A 22578-nucleotide genomic window follows, 5' to 3' on the forward strand; every position below is an offset into this window, starting at 1 on the left:
GAGCTTGGCAAACATTCTAGATCAGAGGTTGCCCTTCTTTCTGTGAAGGGTCGGAGAGTAAATATTTCAGGTTTTCTGGGACATAGAGTCCCTGTTGTAACTACTCATTCTGCTAGTTGTGGCTGAAAGGCAGCCATGACACTATGTAAATGACTGGGCGGAGCTATGTTCCAATAAAACTTTATTTACAAAAACAAGCGGTGGGCCGGATTGGGCCCGTGGGCCATGGGTTATAAAGACATGTTCTAAATGTCCTGAAGACACTTGAACTGACACAAATAATACATGTATACGAGTGCCTCAAGATAACCCACATGTACCTACATATAATAAAAGCTAAGAAAGTCTTAATTCTCCTATGCAAGCAACACTTATATGACCGCACACAGGTGCCAGGTTTGATATAGCTGAGCTTTTCCTCTGAAAAGAAAAAAAAAACTTTTTAGAAATGGGGTCATCTGTGAGGTGCCCTAGAAAGGTTCAGAAGGATCATACGGAGAGTCCTTTCTGAAACACAAAGAGACACCCTCCCCGCTTACTGTGTCTGGGTTTTTGTGTGCTTAGTTGGCTCAACGTGGGAGGAGGTGTGAATTCTGGCTTAAGTGGTTATAATGGAGAAGTAATAATAGTAGACATTATAATTATTATGCACAGTCTTTGAGCACTTTTGGTCACTAGGCACGGTTCTAAGTGCTTCCTGTGTTAAATTCATTGAATCCTCATGATGACCCCATGAAGGAGGTACTGTTGTTACTCCCACTCTCTGGATGAGGCAACTGAGGCACAGAGAGGTTGAGTGATTTGCATGAGGACACACAGCCGGAGGCCAAGCCGTGCTGTCTGGGGCTGGCGCCATGACCTAGGACTGCATGACACTGAACAGCTGGGGGTCACTGGCCAGGTGGGGAAGGACCTGTCAGGGCGGCAGAGTGCCGGTTCCAGTAGCACATTCTGGAGAAGGCATCTCTGACTTCCTGTCAATATCTGAGCTCCCCAGAGAGCCCCTGGGGGTACCCCAAGAAGATTCTGCCAGTACATCCTGCTCCACATCGAAATAGAACCGGAAATGGTGTGCCACAGCGAATGCAAGCAAGGAAGAACACAGTGGGGTGAGCAGAGCCAAAAGCAGAGAGAGGCCCGACACCTAAAATGGTGCAGAAACCAAACCTTCTGTGTGAAGGTTTGCCGTTGAAGTAGCATGTGTAGTTCTGAAAGGGCACGCCTCACGACTCCCTGTTGCAACGAACGGGCCACCTGCCAGATGAGAAGGGCTTCCTGGCTGAGAGGCGTGCTGCTCTCGTGCTCATTTTCTTACTTCTGCCTGGAACACACTCTGTAGGCTTGCTCTCGCTACGTACCGAAGTCCTATTCATCTTTCAAAACCCGCTTCAAAAGCCACCACTTCCAGGAGGACCCACTTCCAGGCACGGCACGGAGCTTTGTCCCTCTCACACACCCAGCTCCTTCCCCTGGCCTGCTTTCTACTACCAAGGCTGGAAGAGTCAGATCCTTGCTTTCCCAGCCTCCCTTGCAATTAGGGGTGGTCACTGGACATGGTTTTGGCCAATGAGACCTGAGGGTGAGTCTCTGGGGGCCCTCTTGGAAATATTTTACTTGGGGGGAGAGAGATCAGAGGAGTGCTTCCTGGTGCTTTATTCCCCTATATTCTTGCATAAGATTTGCTCTAAGGACATGATATGCGGAGCTGTGGCCACCTTCTTGTGGCCATGAGGGCAAGGCCAAGAAGCTTACAGAGACGCCACTGACCCATGGGACAAACCCTGGACATGCCTTCCTCCAGGCTCACCATTGTGGCCTCAGCCACCGTTAGTGGGGTTTTTATTATTTGCAAATAATAAAAGCTTCCTAATGGACATCTAGAGGTTGGAGAGGGAGGGCGGGGAGGTTGATTACAGATTAGAGGATACGGACCATGCCCAGATTTCAGGATGCTAAGACTTCCTGACAAGTCCAGTAGCCTTCAAGTTACGTTCTGGGCTGGGAAAGAGCCCTCCAGACCCTGCTCCTTTGCTGGTTGCTTGCTGGCAGTGAGGACTCAGGAGCCCTGGTGACACAGACCTGAAGTTCTGCACAACCTTCAATCTTCCAAGGAAGATCTGGTGACAGCCCCTCGTCTCAAATGGACTCAGTTCAGAGAGTTGAGAGCGAAACAAAAGTGGTTTTCTTGGGCTTAGCCAAGACTAATTTCCCGCCAACCATAACACGGACTCCCTAAGCATCCCGGCTGACCCAAAGCTCAAGGTCATACAGCTGCCAGGGGGCAGAGCTGGGCATCCAGCGGAGGTGCTGGGCTGCAGAGCCCCCTCGGCCGGCGGAGCGAGACCACAGATCTCCTCCCTGGCCCTCAGCATCCTCTCTGGGACGTGCGCTGTCTGGGGCAGCTCCTCCAGGCCCTGCAGAACTTGGGGGCCTGGGACCCACGTCCTGTCTCCCCACAACTAACACAAAGGGCCGCTGTGCCTGAGCCGGGTGAGGACCAGAGCCTTAGCCCTGGAGCAGCGAGGGAGTTGGGAAGGACGGGCCCCCAGTCCCCCCTGCAGGTCCGCCCTTCAGGTGACCTCTCCTGAAACGCCTCCCTGCCCCTTCCAGCCGCCTGCCCCATGCCGTCGGCCTGTTCCCTTCACTCCACCAGATCGACAACGGTCTGAAACGACCTCCCTTCCTCTCCCCACGTCCCTGGAGGACTCCCCTGGATGGGGCCTGGGGCGGGGAGGGCAGGGTGCTGTCCTTCCTGCTGGCCCTGCCCTCCCCAGAGCCTGGGGTGTCTCCGTGCACAGTTGGCACCAGGTGGTTTCTGTGTGTGACCTGAGTCCCCAGTCAGAGCCCAGGCCTGGCCCAGACCTTTCCTCACCCACTGCCTGCCACCCACCCCAGCGCCCTACAAGTTCCTGGCGGCCCACGTGCCAACACACAGGGTGATCCATTTCCAAGCCCCCAGGGCCCACCCAGGGTGTGAGTTCCACCTCTGGGGGTGCACAGAGGGTGGCGGCAGGCGGGTGTCAGTCCTGGGCACTCGTTGGGGGCGCTCGTGTGCCCGAGGGAAGACATACGTACAGTGGCTGGACGGCGTTCCCCCAAAATTCATGTCCACCCTGAACTCGGAATGTGACCTATTAGGAAACAGGGTCTTTGCAGAAGTAATTAAGGTAAGGATGGAGGAGAGATCGTTCTGAATCCGGGGGGCCCTGAACCCAGTGAGAGGTGCCCTCATGAGAGGGGAGACAGAGAGGGAAGAGGAGAAAGCGATGTGAAGACCAGGAACAGACCGGAGCGACGTGGCCACAAGCCCAGGGACAGCCGGGGCCCCAGAAGCTGGAAGAGGCAGGAAGGAGCAGGGCCCTGCCCACACCTTGATCTCAGACTTCTGGCCTCCAGAACTGGGGGAGGACAAATCTGTGTTGGTCTAAGCTGCCCAGTGTGCGGGCGCCTGCAGGGCAGCCCAGGTCACTCATTCAGGGAGTGACCTGGGGAGTGACGTGGCCGCACAGGCTGCCCGGAGAGGACGCCGTGGGCTCAGGCGGTGAACGCCGGCTCTGCGCTCTGTCTGCACAAACCTCTGCGCAGGTGCCGGGGCCGGGATGGGTCCCTCAGGGCCCCACGGTCTCCCGAGGCTCCCGGGACAGCCAGCACCCTGACCAGGGGTGGCCGGCTCCCTGGGGGAGCAGCACTGAGAAGGCAAGTGAGGAGCAGGCCGGGCGCCGTCCTGATGTCACACTGGTCAAGGTGGCCTTCCTCCAGGTGCTGCATGAGTCCGGCCTCCGTGGCCCGGCCCTGCCCTGTGCACCGTGCTCCCGGCCAGCGCCTTCGTTCCCGGAGGCAGGTGGGCTCTGGCCGGGGCCTCTGCGGCAGCAAACGCCTACCCTCCTCCTGGGTGGCCCCGGCACAGCCTCAGAGCCGGGGGACCCCGTGGATTTTCCCAGTGGGCACACGAGCCCAGACCTCATCTCCTGTCCCGCGAGCCTCTGGGATGACCGGGGGTCCCGAGGAGGCCGATGAGTGAGGGAGGGGATGCAGTGGGAACCATCTGGGAGAGGAGCCGGGGTCCTGAGTGTCTTCCTGGCCTTGGGCAAGTGGCCGGAACTTTCGCAGCCTCAGTCTCCCCATCTATAGAGTGGGGGCCTCTCTCCCTGTCCTGGGCAGCAATGTGCTCACGGCAAACAGGGATCAGAACGGTCTGCGCCAGGGTCTGTTCTCACTGCTCACAAACACTCGTGTTAGTTTCTGTCGCTTCTGGAACAACTTAACACAAACTTGGTGGCGTCCACAACGCAGATTTATTCTTACACCGCTGGAGGTCACAGGTCTCACGGGGCTAACATCAAGGTGTGGCAGGGCTGGCCCCTCCCGGAGGCCCCGGGGGGAGAATCTGTTTCTCGCCTTTTCGTTTCTAGAGGCCGCCTGTACCCCTTGGCTCGTGGCCCCTTCCTCCATCACTCCATCCTCTGCTCTTCTGTCATATCTCCCCCCTCCCTCTGCTTCTGACCCTCCTTCCCCCCTCTACTAAGGACCCTGCAATCAACACGGGGCCCACCCAGATGCTCCAGTATCATGTTCCAAGCTTAAGGTCAGCTGACACGCTGACAAGGTCTCACGTGCAAACTTAATTCTCCTTGGCCATGTGACATAGACATGTGCCAGAGATCAGGACGTGGCGTCTCTGGGGGGCCACGACTCGGACCACCACACCGCCTAAGCCCCCCCTCCCCACCGGTGGAGAGACGGCAAGACAGACCCGGCTTGCCGTGCAGGCTGGGGGTGTTGCCACTAAACCTCACCGATCTGGGGCTGACTCATCACGTCCCAGGCCCTGACTGAGATGCTGGGGTGGGGGGAGAAGCAGGTGGGCACGGGCACCGGCACAGGAGCGGGCAGACAGTATCGCGGCGGACACGTTCACGCATTCTTTCCTTGTAAGCCACGCTCTCCCGGGGTTGGAGGAACAAAGCCAGGCCAGTAATTAGATCACATGCAGTTACCCACGGAAACAGCAAACATGCCATTTCCTGGTGGCTCTGCTGTCACCTGCCCTGACTGGGAGGAGAGCTGGTTGGTGACATGGGCGTCTCAGGGGCCCCTGCTCCGCCACGTAGGGTCACCCTGGGGAGCGCCCAAGAACAGCTCGCGCGTGGAAGTGTTCCTCCGTGTTTCCAGGTCCCCGGTGGAGGAGAATTCGGCAGAAAACTCCTTGTGAGACCCGACTCTAATCCAGCACGCGACGCTGACGAATTTCAGCCGGGGCTGGCGGGCACCTCGGCTGGCAAGGTTAAAGAGTCCATCAGATTCCCAGCACAGAAACTAATGAGATAAAGATGGAACTCAGGCCCTCTGGGGAATCATCTCCACGAAGGCCGAGAGGTGCACATCGCTGGGCATCCACCCCAGCTACTCCGGGAAACTGGATCCACCGCCAGCCCTGGGCGCCCACTGCCTCGCCGGGGACGGGGGATGCACCCCGTTTTCGCGGGGGGAGCAGTGAACTTGGAGCATGCCGGGTTCCCAGATCGTTCAGTTTCCTGCCTGCTCAGTCCTTTTGGTTCAAGTAGTGGATCGAGCGCAGCCTGCCAACCCCGTGACCCGGGGTGGGGACAGGGAGCCCCCAGTGCCCCTCAGAGAAAACCCATCCTTTCTTGGTCTATCAGTTGGAGCTCTTGGTTTCAGGAACAGAAACCCGCTCCCGATGTCCTGAACACACGGGGTTCTGCGCTGGTCGCACGAGGATGCTGATGGCTGAACATCCTTGGTTTTATAAGAACAGGATCTAGACTTGTTTAGGTTGAAACCTGCAGGGAACCCACCAGGGGTGAGGGGGACTTTCTCCAGGTTGGAGGCAGCTGCTTTTTCCTTGTGACAGAAACGGGGGCCCCGTGCCATCGGCCAGAGCGCGAGTGAGCCCCAGGGGGAGGGCTCGGGAGTGCATCTGACCCAGCAAGTGGTTTTAGGGACTGACCAGATAGAAAGACGTCCTCGAGGGCACAGCGAGGCGTGTCCAGGATGGTGACACTGCTGTACTCCCCAGACCGGAAGGGCCCCAGCTACCTGCCAGGAGGAGGCTTCTGGGCACCCGGGGGCCCACGCCCTAAACGGTAGGAGAGAGCAGGTAGTGTCCCTATGCCTAGGGGTCAGGGATCACCCCACAGGTGAGGAAATGGAGTACAGATGGTGACACGCCTGAGGTGAAACAGCGGAGGGGGCCAAGCGGGGACTCGGAGGAGAGAGTTCGCCCTGGGAGGTGGTGGCACCCGCTTCGCTCCCGGCCCAGCTGTCTCTCTTCTACTGCCCCCCTCACCCCTCTCTCCAACCTTCCCCACGTCTTGGGTCCACCCGCACCTTCTCAGCGGGGTCCACCCGGTGTCTCTGTTCAATGCAGCGGCCTGCCCTCCCCCTGCCGACCAGCACCCACTTTCCGTTGCTTCTGCAAAACGTGTCACCTCCTGTTGACCCTGCGTGAGTGTCCTGGGGCTGCTGTGACCAGTGACAGCACACTGGCTGGCTTCAAACAGAGGAAGCGAAATTTCTCACAGTTCTGGAGGCAGAAGTTCACTGCCAGTTGTCACCGGGCCAAAACCAAGGCATCGGCTGGGACGGCTCCCTCCAGGGGTCCTAGAGGAGGGTCCTTCCTGCCTCTTCCAGCTCCTGGGGGCTCCAGGCATCCCTGGGCCTGTGGCCACGTCCCTCCAGCATCTGTCTGTCCTCATGTGGTCTCCTCCTTGTCTGTACTCAAATCCCCCTCTGCCTCCCACTTATAAGGACACCTGTGATGACATTTAGCCCTGCCCCCCCACGGATAATCCCAGATAATGTCCCCATCTTGACATTCTTAACCACACCTGCAAAGACCTCCGTTTTTTGCCGTATAAGGTGACATGCACAGGTGCTGGGGACTTGACACGGACGTCTTTGGGGGCCGTTATACAGCTGACCACGCATGCCAATTACATCAAACAGAATCTCTGCACATATGATGCGTGTTTTCTCCATGAACGCATAACAAGAGATGGACGAAGTGCTGGGTCCCCGCTGTGCTCCCCCCTTCTCGGTATCCACGTCCCCCTCCCAAGGGTCTTCATCAACCCATCGCCTCATCCATTCATCACCCTGAGATGTGGGAAATGGCCCCCAGAGCCTGACACCATGCACGTTCAGAGACCCACTCCCTGGTTTCCTAAGACAGTGTCACTCATTCCCTCACGCTCTCCCCATCGGGAAGTGCAGGCCACGGCAGGAACACCGGGGCAGGACACAGGCGTCCCCCGCCCCTACGCTGTGCCCGGCAGGACGCACACGTGCCCCCACTGTCCTTCCAGTGGAGGAGGGCCGATGGCTCTGGCACTTCCAATAGGTCACATGCCTCTCTGCCTCGGTGTCCCCATCAGGGACAAAGAGGCTCTAAGCACACAGACAAGAAGAGAATAGGGGAGAGGCAAAGCATTTGTGCATTTCCTGAGTGGAGACATCGTGATTCAAAAAGATGAAACCAAAGACCCTAACATTTTCTCGGTACCCGACTCAGATCCCTGACCTCAATCCCAGCCACGTCCCCAGGCGGTGCTGCCAGGGGACCCCCGCCTTCCCATCTGAGAGTCCCCAGAGGCTTGGGCAAAAAAGGTGATTTGTGAGCACACTTTTTGAACAGGACAGAAGAACCTCCCGATCTCCAGCCGGAACCCGGCTTCGGCAGCTCCAACCTTCCGTAGAGCTCACCTCCCCACCGGCCCCCCGGGCCCCCTTTGCTCATCCTCCAGTCCCTGTTCATCCACAAACAGCCTGGGCTCCACAGGGCCAACTCCAGGCCAGGGACCGGGGACACAACGGCGCCATCTGCCACGCCAGGCTTCCGCCCACCGCGGCAGCCTCCACTTGGACCTTGATTAGCGGAGTCGGACAGGAATCTGCAAAGCCCTGCTTGCTGGCTGGAGCCACCCAGAGTGTGGACAGACATCCTGGGGCTGCAGACGGTGTAACCCACCTCCCGGGGAGAGAAGGCAGCAGGGCTTCCAGGCCACGCCTTCCTGCAGGCCCGGGGGGCTGCATCCGGGCCAGTGTCCTGGGGGCTGAGACAGGTGTCCATCTGCCCTGGAGGGCAGAAGGCAGCTGCCCCTTTCCTCTCCCTACGCCCCGGGACCCGGCCCTTACCTTCGCTTGTCTGCCTGGGGCCGGTCCTGCCTGCCTGCTCCTCGGACTAAACCCACCTTTAGAAAAAGCTAGATTATCTTCTGTTCAAAAAAATGGAAGTGCAATCGACAAAACGTGAAATTAACCACTGTGAAGCCAACACTTCAGAGGAAGTTAGTGCATTTACCATGCTGGGCAACCACCAGCTCTGTGTAGTTCCAGAATGTTCATCACCCCTAAAGGAAACTGTGCCTGTGAGGCGGGCACGCCCCACTGGAATGATTCTTGAAGACACAGGGAAGAAAGGGCCCTCGCAGAACATAACATATCAAAAATGGGCATAAGATGGCGCTAAAGGAGAAAGTCCCTCAAATCCTCATAAGGCTGAGGCTGAGCGCACCTGGCCGCCCCGCTGTGGGTTTCCTCATCTGCACAGAACAGGACACGGACGCTCCCGTGGGGTGAGTGTGTGTTGGGAAGCAGAGCCAGCCAGGGCAAAGGCACAGAGCGCCACGGGGGGAGCAAAGGGGCCTGCGGGGGGAGGAGAGGTCCTCGTACGACACACAAAGGCGCCGAACGTACTGCGTCCAGTGCAGGTTGTACGCATGCAGGAAACTCACATTTCAGAAATACCACTCGAGTGGGCGGACTGGGAGGGGGACAAAGGTGCTGGCAGCCGGGAGGTGAGTCAGAGGACTGAAGCCCGGTCCCGGTGAGAGGTGGGGGAGGGGGGATCTGAATCTGGCCCAGGCTGCAGCGATGGGGGAGGAGGCCCAGCCAGGGGAATCGACAGGACTTGCGGTTGACTGGCTACCAGGGAGAGGCCAGTGGCTGCCATCTGCTACCTGGCCACGTCTGCTTCGGAAATGCCTATGCTCTACGTGAGGCCGCCAGAGCCCTGGCTTGCCTGCCTTCCTTCCATCTACTCACCCACCAACCCACTCACTCAGGCAACCATCCATCCATCTCCTCCATCCACCCATCCATCCACCCATCCATCCATCCATCCATCCATCCATCCATCCATCCCCATCCATTCAGTTATCCACCCATCCACTCATCTATTCATCCATCTATTCATTCACCGATCCATCCACCCACTGATCTATCATCCAACCTCCCATCCATCAGTCATCCATCTACCCACCCATCATCCATCCACCCATCCATCCATCTCCTCCATCCACCCATCCATCATCCATCCACCTCCATCCCATTCATCTATCTACCCATCTACTCATCTATTCATCCATCTATTCATTCACCATCCACCCATCTGCTCACCCATCATCCATCCACCCATTCACTCACCCATCCATCATCTGTCCATCCATCATCCATCCACCCATCCATCAGTCATCCATCTATCCACCCATCATCCACCCATCCATCCATCAATCATACATCTATCCACCCATCATCCATCCATCCATCCATCAATCATCCATCTATCCACCCATCATCCATCTATCCACCCATCATCCATCTATCCACCCATCATCCATCCATCCATCCATCATCCATCTATCCACCCATCATCCATCCACCCACCCATCCTTCCATCCATCCATCCATCCATCCATCCATCCATCCATCCATCTCCATCCTTTCAGCTATCCACCCATCCACTCATCTATTCATCCATCTATTCATTCACCGATCCATCCACCCACTGATCTATCATCCAACCACCGGTCCATCCATCGGTCATCCATCTACCCACCCATCATCCATCCACTCATCCATCCATCTCCTCCATCCACCCATCCATCATCCATCCACCTCCATCCCATTCATCTATCTACCCATCTACTCATCTATTCATCCATCTATTCATTCACCCATCTGCTCACCCATCATCCATCCACCCATTCACTCACCCATCCATCATCTGTCCATCCATCATCCATCCACCTATCCATCAATCATCCATCTATCCACTTCCTGTCCCCACATCCCCTGCATCCGCTTTCACCCCCCACTTCCCATTCTCTGAGGGTTGAGCACTTGCCAAGCCCTACGTCAGATACCAGGGAAAAGGTGACAAGTCAGAGTCAGCCCCGGTCCTGTCCTGGAGGAGACAGATGTAGCAGGTGCAGGACGGAAGGGGCAAAGGCAGAGCAGCTCCCCAGCTACCCCCTGGCTCAGGTGACGGGGGTCTACTTGCCTCTCCATCTGGCTCCTCCCAAGTCAGACACCAAAGACCCTACTGCTTCTTGGAGGAGGGCCTGAAGCACCAAGCCTTGGCCAGAAGTGGGGATTCAGCACGGGCTTCTCCCAAGGGCCGACTGGGTGCCACTTTGAGAACCAACCTCCTCATCTCCTCCTTGGCCTGGCATCCCCACTAGCTGCCTGTGCCTGCATCTCAGGGTCTGCAGTTCCCAGGAGGTTCACTCACAGGTGCCCATCGGCTGGTGGTGACAGCAGTTTTGGGCAGAGTGCAGAGTCTATAGCCAGTAGAGACATTGGGGATGATGTAGCCATTCTACAGGTGGGGAAACTGAGGCCCAGGCAGGTGGCCAGTGTCAGAGCTGGGACTGGGACCCTGGCATCTGAGCCGGTTGGCTTGGGCTTGAAGCTGCCCCCAGGATTTCAGATTAGTTCACCTGGTCACATATTTGAGGGCTGGCCCTGTCTCAGACCCTGAGCCAGGGCCGCGGGGGTTGGAGGGATGTGGACATTGGCCAGGGGAGGCGGTGGGGGCTCCTGCCTGCTCGCAGGGCTGTCTCTGCATCTGGTGACCTCACGTGGGCAGCTTGAAATCAGCCACGGCGGGAATGTTCACACTGTGGGCACTGGCAAAAGCTACAACCCAGGGCGGAGACAGGACAGGGGCAAGGAGAGGTCAGGCAGTCGGGCAGGAGGCTGCTTTGGCGTCAGTGACCGTGTTAAACATTAGGGAGAACCAGCCGGGTCCTCCGGCCAGGTGCGCTGGGGGCTGGGAGGTTCTTGTGCCACGTGGTCCTCCCTGCTCCATCCCCGTGGGGAACAGGCAGGCCACAGTGGGGTCTAACCTGGAGCTGTGCCCGGAACCCCAGCCTCCCCCGGCTCTGCCTTGGCTGTTTCTCCATCGTCCCCCCATCCGCCTGCGCTCCCCCAGCCCACACACCCGCTGGCCACCTGGGCGTGTTCTAAATGTGGTCTGAGGGAGCACCGAGCCAGGCGGCTCCCTTGTGGGGAGAGACCCACCCCCCGGCCCCCAGGCAGGGGCTTTGAGGTCCAGAAAAAAGGGGCCAGAGCCTCCTTGAAAAGGCTGATGAGAGAGCCCTGGGCCCCTGAGAGCCTCAGCTTCTCTGCCCTGGAGGAGGGTGGCCCTGGGGTCCTCGTCGGCCAGGCTCAGCAGCTCCGGTAAAGCGCCCCTCCCCCAACCTGGAAGACCCCCCTGCAGAGCAGTTTCTGAGCTGGGTCCCCAGGCCGGTCAAGAGGAGACTCCTGCCATTGCAGAGGGTCTGAGTATTTCCCCAGCCAGAGCAACCTCCCCTCACATGGGTCCGGGGACACCAGGAGGACCCAAAGCCCCCAAGTCCAGCGCTTTGAGGCCAGAGTCCACTTGACCCCGCCAAGCCAGCGACCCCTGGCTGTCCTGAGGGGCTGGGAACCAGAGCACAACCAGGACACATACGAAGAGCCAGGACTGCGCTCTGCCTCCTGAATAACTGTCTATTCAAATCCCTGTGGCCGAGGCAGAATCACAGCTGCTGATTTGCTGGTTTTCGACGCCAGGTGGAGCGGAGTGAATGGTCTTGTCTGGGTCATGGAGCTGGTGAGGTGAGGCTGGGGGGGGGACGCGGGTCTGAGCCCTCTGCACCGCACACCCCTCCCTGACCAGAGGGCGCCCCCGCTCTCCACCACCCAGCGTGGACCCGGCGTCCCCGGGACCTGCTCTCATCCCCACCCCGTTATCCGCTCCTCTGTGCGTGCTCACTCCAAAAGGGAAACACACCGGCCTGGGCTCTGCCTTGAGAGCAGCTGTGTGCAGAGACCTGCCCATGCAAGGCTGTCTGGTTTATCCCCCCAAAAACCCAGAAACCACTTTTCTCAAGCCTTAGAAGCTTATCCCATCACTGAAAGGAAGAGCTCTTGGAACATGACAAATGTGATGGCCAAAATAATAACTTACAGGGACGGGTGGGAAGTTGAAGGAAGTTCCCAGAATACAGAGCAAAAAGGCAGAGAGTTAGAAAACATGAGAAAGAACAAGGGACAAGGGGAACGAACTCAGATGGCCCAGCAGGAAATCCAGAGAGACAGAGACGGAGAAGTGAGGGAGCTTTTCAGGGGGAGGATACAAGGATATTCTTGAAGCTGAAGCTGCTTCAGTCTGAAGGAGCCTCCAGGAGAGTGAAGATAATGGAGAAAGATAAGACTCACACCCAGACCCATCACCAGGGCATTTCAGAGCAGCGAGGAAAATAGATGCAATGACTACAATGACGTTCCTACAAAGTTCCAGGGAGGAAACAAAGAATCAGCACTGTAACGTGTCACCAGCAATAAGGAAAGGTGAGATGAAAAGGAGGGGATGCCTTTATCCTTCAGAAGGATAACCACTTTGAATCTGGAATTCTGCAAAATTGAGCACGTCTGAAAATCGGAGACTTTTCAGATATGAGAGTTTATACTCTAGGTGCCTTTCTTGAGGTTGTTACTCGAATGTGTGTCCCAGCAGAACAAGGATAAAGACACAGCGCTCTTATCCAGTAGCTCAAGGAGGGGGACACCCAGAATGATAACTGTCCACTGGGAACTCCACACTGGGGCCGAGAGCCAGAGGCCTCCAATGACAGTGACAGAGATCCCAGTGATACATAAGAAGCAGGATGATATTTTGATGACATACAAAAGAAGACACAATTCTTCTCCCACAAGAAGAGAAGAAAGGCAATGCGAACATCATGACCCTAATGCTAAGCTAAAATTTGTCATGATTTTGAACAACTGACGGAGTAGAAGAAAAAAGGATCCACTGGTCTGTGATGTGAGGAAGACCCTTCTCATGGGTCTATAAAGAGGAGCTGGCGTCCTAGCCCCATTCCTGGTACTCATGTAAACGTTTACATTATCATAATAATGTACTGTTTTCTGCAGGTTTTTAACCTTCGGATCCAACTTATAGACAGAACTTAGAACGCTTAAATATGGACATAAATATAACAAAGGGTCAAGTGATACTGTCTAAAATTTATTAAGCAAGAGAGGAATTTGAGAATGTTACTGAAAGGTAATCAGCAGATCAACAGTAACTGTTCAAAACTGGGGAGAGAAGTGGTAGATGGATGAAAGCCTCATCTTTTACAGCAAAGAATCAGTGGTGCTTTACATTGTTAAATTAAGACATAAGGAGGTAATCAGAGGGTTACGGAGGTAACCATCCAAAGAATGAAGCAAAAACAGTTAAAGTGGTCCCTCCGCCATCTGGGGTTGTGTGGATGAGGCTGGGGAGAGGTGGAAAGATGAAGTTTTCCTTCCTTTCCCAGCCCTGCCTTGTGGTTTGGTTAAATTAATGACTTACTTTATTACATGCACGTAGCACTTGGACCAAAACCTGTGATGGGAGGGAAAATGTTAGCCTGAGAGTGATTAAGGAGCGGGTCTCCTGGGCAGTCAGACAGCGGTGGGGGAAAGGGGGACAGAGAGTGTGGACCAGCGCTGAGGGGGCCCCACCTGGGGCGGCAGGGTGTTGGGGGGAGGGGGCAGGGCTCCTCAGACCCTCGTGATGAATTGAGTGAGGAGGAAAGGGAGGAGAAAGGGAGGAGGGGGGACCAGACTGCAGAGAAGAGCGTTTTTTGGGGGGAACCATAACAGGCTCAGACTGGGGCACATTCCCTGGGGCTGTGACTGCTGCCAATGGAGACCTGGATCCCAGCGGCCATATGTACGCAAGTGGTCACCCTGGGAGAGGGAGACGGAAGAGTGGGGATGCACAGTTGGGGTGACTTCTGACTCTGTGCCCAGAGAGCCACCCCTCTCTTCCTTGGTTTCACAAAATTGCGAAAGCAATACGTCATTAAAAAAATTAAAAATCAGAATAAAAAAAATTAAGATGCAGACATGTAAAAATTAAAAAATTTAAAATACAGATATCTATCGAATAAAAAGCAAAACCACCTCTTTCCCTACCACAAAGGAGCGGCCCCGAGGGCTCCATGACTAACCGCTGGGCCCCGCCATCAGGTAAGAGAGAGAAAAACAAGAGTATGCTTCCTTACGAATCCAGCCGGAGCATGTTCTCAGAGATTGATCCCTCTTTTTTGAGTCTAAGGCATAATAAAAAATATAAAAATATAAAATGATGGTGGAGGAAGAATGGGGGAAATCAATGCTTCTTGCCATTCAGTTCTTACTACCTACACACTGAGGCAGTCTTCCAGAACACAGAGTTAGGGTTTCAAAGGAAAGCCAGCTACCCACACACGCGTTCACAATTCCGCATCTCTCTGGATTTATATAGCCCATGCTTCGAAGGAGCTGCAAGCGCTAAACACATGTTTTTTCATTCATTCTTACATGAACACCGCTGGGGACATGGCACCAGTCGGAAGCATGATCTCCACTCTGCAAACATGGTTGTGGGTCAGGGACTGAAGCTCAGAGAGGGACAGCAAGTTGCCCAAAGTCACACAGGGACCTAGTTGGAAAGTCAGATCGAAAACTTAGCATGCTCTATTATCAAGGGCTTTAAAGGGCTTCAGATAATATGCACACATGCTTCTGTACTCAGAGACCATCTCTGGAAAGATCCTCAGGAAACCAGTAACGCAGGTTCTCTCTGGGGACAGAAACGGGGGCTGCGTGCTAAGGACGACAGGGAGCCGTACTCTTCACGCTGTAGCACTTGTGCACACTTTGCATTTTTGAACTGTGTGTATCTATTTCCAATTACCAATTTAAAAAGATATAAAAATTGGACTATGATGTCAGAACGCCATGAAAATAAGTAGCTACAGATAGTGGATATTCAACTGGTGGACAGGCATGATTTGCCATCCTTCTAATTCAATCTCTAAGAGCAAATTGGTCTCACCAAGGGAGAGGAATAATGAACTCTCGCACCTTCTGAGACCCTTTCCCAGAGCTGTTTGTGAGCACGTTCCTTCCAAGTGGAAGAGAAGCTGCCTGTGCGGCTTTGGAGGTGCACAAGAGGTGCCGGCAGGTACTGGGTCTGAAGCCCCCTCACCTCTGGGTACTCCTCCCTGCAAAACCCAAGGGAAGGTGGGGAGCCCCCCCTTGCTGTCCCTCGTCCCCACATCCAGTGCCTCGGCGGGTTCCACCCACTCCAGCTTCGCCCCATACCTCAAATCCACCCACCCCTCCCTCTCCACCTCCTCTCCAGGCCAAACCACCATCGCCAAACCACACCAAGATGGCGGCAATGGTCTCATAACTCATCCATTCATCCTTCTGTCTGTTTTCCTGCAGCCAAGTGAACCAGACCATGTCACTCTTGTGTTTAAAGCCCTCCAGTCTCCTCCGACTGCAAGCGTGGAAAATGCAAACTCCTTCCACGAAGCCTCAGGTCCTCCCTGACATTGTCTTCTCTGCCCTCCTCGTTCCCTGCCACCCTGCACATCAGGTTCTTTTCACCCCAGTGCCTTTGCATTTGCTGATTCCTCCTTGACCTTCAGGTTTCAACTCAAAAGTCATTTCCTCCGAGAGCCCTTCCGGCTCCCTACCCAAAGTGGGCCTTCCCCAACCTGCCCAAGAGACTGCCCGACAGGACTGCTGATTTGCTTCACAGCATAACCACAAAGAGGGATTTTCTGGCTTATTTATTTGTTAACCTTGTTGTTGTCTTCGCTAATTAGACTTTAATCTACATGAGGTCAGAGACTGAGCTTGTCTTGTTTACCCCCATACCCTTAGCTTCCTGAATAGTTAGGTTGTGTTGAATACTGGCTAACAGATGGATAGACGAATGGAGGGGATGAATGGATGGATGGATGAGTGGGCAGGTGGATGGATGGGTAGGTGGATGGATGGGTAGGTGGATGGATGAATGGATGGATGGATGAATTGGATAGATGGATGGATGGATGGGTAGATGGCTGAGTGGATGGATGGATGGATGGATGGATGGATGGATGGATGGATGGATAGATGGATGGGTAGATGGCTGTGAAGACAGCTAGCTGGCTGGTTGGCTGAGTAGACAGGTAGTTGGATGGATGGGTACCTGGTTGGGTGGAGGGATGGATGGAGTCTAATCATCCTAGGATGAGACCCTGAGGTCCTCCCTGCCTCCCCCTGGAGGCCCCAAGCTAATGAGGCTCGGGATCTGATTTAAGGGCAGTGAGAACTTGAGACTCCACCCCCTAGTGTTGAGAAGTGTTTCTAAAAATGACATTGAAATATTTGTAAGGTCCTTGTAGAAATGGCCCCCCAGGTCCTCTGCCTTCTGACCTTGACCACGTGTCCACGTTTCTAGACCCTTTTGTCAGGTGCAGGCTGGGTAGATGGCAGGGAATCTGAGGAGGGAATCAGCTGGAGCAACTAGACACGTTCAACCACGACCGGGTGTGTTCCCACCATTCCGCTCTCAGCTCTGAATCTCTGAGTAAAGTTTTTGACATAAGAGGGGGTGGGAAGGGGAGAAACCTCCTGACTGATTCAGAAACTGTCTCCATTGAGTCTCATTTCCCATGGCATGTTCCTTCATCACATTTGCGTCGGCACTGGGGCAGCCTCAGCCACGAACCGCCTGCCCGGACGATCACCCAACCACCGACTGCAGGTAATTGGCCCGGGGGCTGGCGCGGCCCCCAGACCTCTGCGCCTCATTAGCCCACGTCTAACATGAATTCGGAAGCAGGCTAACAAGCGGCCGGTTGGTTTGAGCCCGCACCGCGGCATGCACTTCCCTCGGACGCTTTCTGCCGTGCACCCAGAGGACCAGAGGTCAGCCTCTCACTGTGGCATGTGCTCCAGAGCCGCCCCCGCCAGCCGCCTGGGTGACAATGGTGCGTCGGGGCCCCAGGCTCCCTCACTGCCTGCCCTCCATGGCCTCTGTCAAATTCACAGTCTGGATAAGGCCAGTTCCAGGAGGCGGCAGGATGCCACAGGCTGACCCTTGCATCCTTTATGGAAAAGCTCGGAGGCCCTGCGATAACCAAGGCAACACCATTGTCCATCCTCCCAACACCCGTCACAAGGGGATGGTTCTGTCCTGAACTAGTTTTCCTCAATCCCAGGCTGATCCCTTGGCCAGCCTGGGGCAGTAACATCTTCACCTTGGTGGGGGGTTAGGGGGGCTGAGGGCACGGGCTCTGTACTCTGATGGCCTCAGACACTTGTGTCTGAGACACTCAGGCCCTCCTGTCTCCTCTCCAGCGACCTCCTGCCAAGCGGAGAATGACACCAATTTCAAGGTTGCTGGGCGGGTGGGTGGTCGGCGGTGCTGGGATCGATGCAAGGCGGCTGGCCCGTGGCAGGAGGTCAACAAATAGCGCGATCGTTACTCTGATTTCTTTCGTGGCAACAGCTCGTCAAGTGAGGCCCACGGCCTGATTCCTTCTTGTGGGAGAGTAGGGCTGGCTCCTAAACCGCGGTCAAGGTCAGAGCTTTTACCATCTGCTCAGAAGCTACCACGTGACCCAGGGGCGTCCCGCTGTCCCCCTCCTCTGTGGTCCTGGGCCCTGGCGCTGAGCAGGTGGTCAGTGTATACGTAGAACGCAAGCCTTCATCTGGGGCCAAAACAGGGATGCAGACCTGGCCGTGATCTCGGAGGTCATTTAGTCCAAACTTCTACGACATTCCGCCACGACGATGCCCACCCTGCTTGACTTCCCCCAGCGATGGGGAGCTCATCACCTCCCGAGACGGCTCTGTCCTATCGCTTAACAGCTACGATGGTTCCACATGTCCTCTGCCGGCCGACCTGCAGTGAACATCCCTGGTCTGTTCTCAGCCACAGGACACGTGGCCCAGGCAGCCTGGCCCCGTGGTCTTCTCTTTTCCCAGCTCAATCAGCCCTGCCCGTCTCGAGCACTGAGTGTGCATGCACACCCGCCCTCACACACACACACACACACACACACACACACACACACCAAGGGTGGCCTGCTGGCTGCTCTCTGCTGACAACGGATCTCGTGGGGACATGGCTTTGCAAAAGCCACGGCCTGAGGGCAAGACACGGCCTGGACCCTTCCAGCATCCAGAGGCCCTCTTTCCCTCGAAGCCCCACTCCCAGCCTGGACAGGCCTCCAAGTCACCATGGCAACAGCTTCTGGGCTCCTCGGAGCCTCAGGCGCCCTCCCTGCTAGAACGGAAGCAAAGCATGACAGCATGCTGACCCTGACCGTGGGCCCAGGGTCCACTTTCACAGACGGTCTCCTGCTAAGGCAAAAACGACTCATCTGACCCGGATAAAGACTCATCAGCAGAAGCCAGGGGCGAGTGTAACTCCCTGGAAGCCATCAGCCTCTGAGCGCCCTCTCAGGGCTGCGCTGGTGGCCAAGCCAAGGATCACAACCTGGGCTTTTAAGGTAAAAACAGTGGACAATCTTAGCAAGAACTGGAGAGTCTGCAAAGCCCCCCGGAAGAGGGGACCGGCTACTCTGCTGGGAATGGCATTTCTGTTATAGCACATCTTGTTTATAAAAGAAAGGTGGTTGGGACAGGTCAACGCTAAAACCAGGTAACCAGCAGTTCCACTCCTAAGTATACACCCCAAAGAACTGGAAACAGGTGTTCAAAAAAATAGCTGTACACAAATGTCCACAGCCGCATATTTACAACAGCCAGAAGGTAGGAGCACCTCAAGCGTCCATCCACGGACGAATGGATACACAAAATGTGGTCCATCCATACAAAGGAATATTATTCAGCCTCCAAAAGGAAGGACACTGTGACACCTGGTCCAACAGGGATGAACTTTGAGGACATGATGCTCAGTGAAAGAAGTCAGACACAAAAGGACAAATACTGTATGAGTCCACTCATACGAGGTCCCTAGAGGAGTCAAATTCATGAAGACAGACAGTAGGATGGTGGGTGCCAGGGGTTGGGGGAGGGGAAGGGGAGCGAGTGTTTCATGGGGATGGAGTTTCAGTTTGGGAAGATGGAAAGTGTTCTGGAAATGGACGGTGTGATGGTTGCCCAAGAACGTGAATGCACTTAATGCCACCGAGCTGTACACTTCAAAATGGTTAAGACAGCACACTGTATGTTATTTATATTTTACCACAGTAAAAAATTAGAGGAAAAAAGGGATGAAGCACTGATACATGCTACAGCATGGATGAACCTTGAGAATATTCTTCTAGGTAAAGAAGCCATTCACGGAAGATTGCATACTGTAGGATTCCATTTCTAGGAAAAGTCTAGAACAGGCAAATCCTTAGCGACAGAAAGCAGATTGGTGGCTGTAGGGGGCTGGAGGAGGGGAAACCCAGAGGCATCCTCATATTCTGCCCCCCACCCCCCGGGGCAGATGCTGATACGTTGCTGCTGCCTCAAGGCTCCTGTGGCCAAGCACTGTCATCTTTACCATTTGTACTGCTTTCCCCCCAAACAACGCCAGGTTTCCTCCTCCTTGAAAGACAGCTCTCTCCCTTGGCCATCCCACAAGTGCTCTCCAGCCCGACCCCAAACTGCAGGCGGCGCAGAGACCACCTCTTGGGCGGGTCCTCTGGAAGACGGTGGTCTCCATCATCCCAGCCCATGTTTGGGCGGTGGGTGATGGGGACCCATAGCGGGAAGCAAGCCAAGGGGTTCCGAGTGCTCCATGCAAGACGGTCCAGCGCTTTTGGGACACCTACGAGCATCTTTGACCAGAGGGGGCCTGGCAGAGAAAGAATCACATCTTACCTGGAAGCATCGAAGCCGTCATAGGAGCCGACCGTGTAGTGCCGGAAGAGTTTCTTGCTGCGGTCTGCACGAGTTTCTGCAGAGAGGGAAGAGAGACATCGTTTAGAAAGTCACGGTCTCCGAACGCTGAAACCATGGGAGGCCGGCCGGGCCCCTCATTTATGTGACCTACGAAGCGTGAGACCCGCTCTCCTGTGGAAAGATCTGGGAGGAAGACGAGGTCCTGCTCTGTGGCCTAACTTTGCAAACTCTGGGGGACGCAGATGAACCTCAAGGCTGACTACTGGAGAGTCATGAGCTCCATTCCCAAATGGAGGCAAGTCCCAGGGTCCCTGGCTGGTGCAGGATGCTCTCTGCAAAGAAGACAGGGCTCTGCAGGTTCCGGCCAGAACAGCAGCAGGTCCACTCAGCACACAGAATCCGCGACAATGGTACTCTCAAGTGGCGCTGCCGAGCCGTCTAGCAACTCCGAGAACCTGCGGGTGACTGCTTTGGGAGAAAGGAAATGTTTATTGTTATTTTTCCGGATTATAGTTGCTTTCTCCTAGAAACAAACAAACAAACATGATTAAGTTCCTAATTAAGTCCCCTGCTTACTTCCCTTACTCAGCAAATTTCGACTTAAATTTCATGGGAAATTATATGAATGATGTAATTAGACTTAATCGATAGCTCAGAGCTGGAGGGAAAAAAACCCACAACAACACAAATGTAAGAAATACAGCAGCTTATGATTTACTGTTTAGATATTTTCCCCCAAATAAAATCTCCTGGGCACTCTCTTTCCCAAACCCTGGAAAAAATACAGAGAAATTATGTTATTGGCTTCAGGAAAAATGGCTCAAACTCTCATTTAAACCCTGTGACCCTCTCTGCTGTCAGTCTCCTTGACACCACCTTCCAAGGTGAACGTGATTTTACTCAAACCCAAATGCACGTTTTCGGCTGAAAAGTGAACACACGCAAGGGCACTGAGAAGGGTCGCGCTGATACCTCTCGGCTCCTTTCATGCCCAGAGGCAGCCTGTGCAGCAAAAACACACGCTCCCTTTCTACATGGTGTGGTGTTGCCTTTGGTGGGCTGGGAGGAGCAGCTGTCCAGCCCAGGACTACATTTCCCAGCACCCCTTGCAGCCAGGTGTGGCCACGTGACCAGCTCCCACAAATGGAGCGTGCGTGCGTGCGTGCGTGTGTGTGTGTGTGTGTGTGTGTGTGTGTGTGTGTATGTGTCCCTTCCAAGCTTGGCTTCTATGGAGGCCAGGGAGCTCTCCCTAACCTCTCTTGCTGCTTCTCCCAGTTCAAAGCTAGGACTGCCAGGCTGGACAGGATGATGGGATCCTCAGGGATTCCTGGCAAAAGCCTGGGTCTCTGTGCATTAGCTCTTAAAAGGAGCAACAAACTTGTATTGCCTTGTGCTACACTCTAGGGATTTGCTTGTTACAGCAGCTCGTGATGTCTTAAAGGACCAGCGGCTGGGTTCTCAATGACTGCCCCTTTCCCATCACTCCACCCGAGGCTCCCACAATACGAAGTGACAAGTCCCTGAACGGTGACAACATCTTCATCACCATCTCGGTCCCTGACACTAATTGAGTGCTGACTGGGTACCAGGCCCTGTTCCAAGTGCCGCTCCTATACTCACTCATTTGTCTGTCACGGCCCCCAGGGAGAGGGTGTATGTGTCACTGTGTAGGTCCCGCCAAGTCCAGCCAGGTGTGGCCCCTCTGCTTTTGCTCCATTTCACGCCACCCTTCCAATCCCTCTGCAGGACCTTGGTGTCCTCATTGTGGAGTGAGGCACTCGCCTCTGCTCGGCGTGTCTCTGCTGTGTCATCACTGTCTTTGAGACAGGCTGGGACCTGGGACCCCTCACTGGAGTGTTTGCCCCTGGACAAACGTCTCCTCAAGCAACAGATACAAAGAACAGATACAAAGGACCTGGGACGCCTCACCGGAGTGTTTGCTCCTGGACAGACGTTTCCTCAAGCAACAGATACAAAGAACCTCTAAGGGACTAAAAATAAATCCGCGCTCCCAATGCAAGGGGCGTGGGTTCGATCCCTGGTCGGGGAACTAAGATCCCACATGCTGCACAGCCAAAAAAATAAAATTTAAATTTAAAAAATGTCACTGTGGCCAGGGGAGGGGTGGATGTTTAAAAAAATAAATAAAATAAATTTAAAAAATAAATAAAAATAAACACATGCACAGTCGGGGCAAATTATGAACAACAAGATGCAAAAAGATCCAAAAGCCCAGCTGCCACTTCTGAGGTACAGGGAGGGAAAGCAGGGTACAATGCATGATCCCTGCACATGGCACCACCAAGGGGGTGGGCAGACCACCTAAGCCCCTCCTCCGGCTCGGCCCACTGATCTGCCCCGCCCTCACCCCATTTAAGGAGCCAGCTCGCCCCCCCACTTGGGGAGCAAGCAAGGGAACCTGTTTCTTGTTCTCTCTTCCTATGCTGCAGCATGAGTCCCAGTAAAGCTTTGTCTGAATTTCTCGTCTGGCCTCATCAATTTCTATTGATTAAAGAGTCCAAGAACCTGGGTCAGTAACATCTTCGTCCTCACTAACATTTATTGAGTCCTTCCCCTGGGCCACAATTTGTGGCCATCCGGGCTGATCCACTCCCA

At 54.9% G+C, this 22578-nt stretch overlaps 1 protein-coding gene across 6 annotated transcripts in view; it reads right to left on the bottom strand.

Annotated features, from left to right (window-relative positions):
- SHANK2 (SH3 and multiple ankyrin repeat domains 2) overlaps positions 1–22578 on the bottom strand; it is a 552800-nt gene that overhangs the window by 167011 nt on the left and 363211 nt on the right. For all 6 annotated transcript variants that reach the window (XM_036861478.1, XM_036861481.1, XM_036861480.1 and 3 more), the window contains one exon: positions 19942–20017. In XM_036861478.1, the coding sequence (XP_036717373.1) occupies positions 19942–20017 (76 nt within the window). The remainder of the gene's footprint in view (positions 1–19941; positions 20018–22578) is intronic.

The sequence above is a fragment of the Balaenoptera musculus genome, chromosome 8, assembly GCF_009873245.2.
Source record: "Balaenoptera musculus isolate JJ_BM4_2016_0621 chromosome 8, mBalMus1.pri.v3, whole genome shotgun sequence".
Taxonomy (NCBI): domain Eukaryota; kingdom Metazoa; phylum Chordata; class Mammalia; order Artiodactyla; family Balaenopteridae; genus Balaenoptera; species Balaenoptera musculus.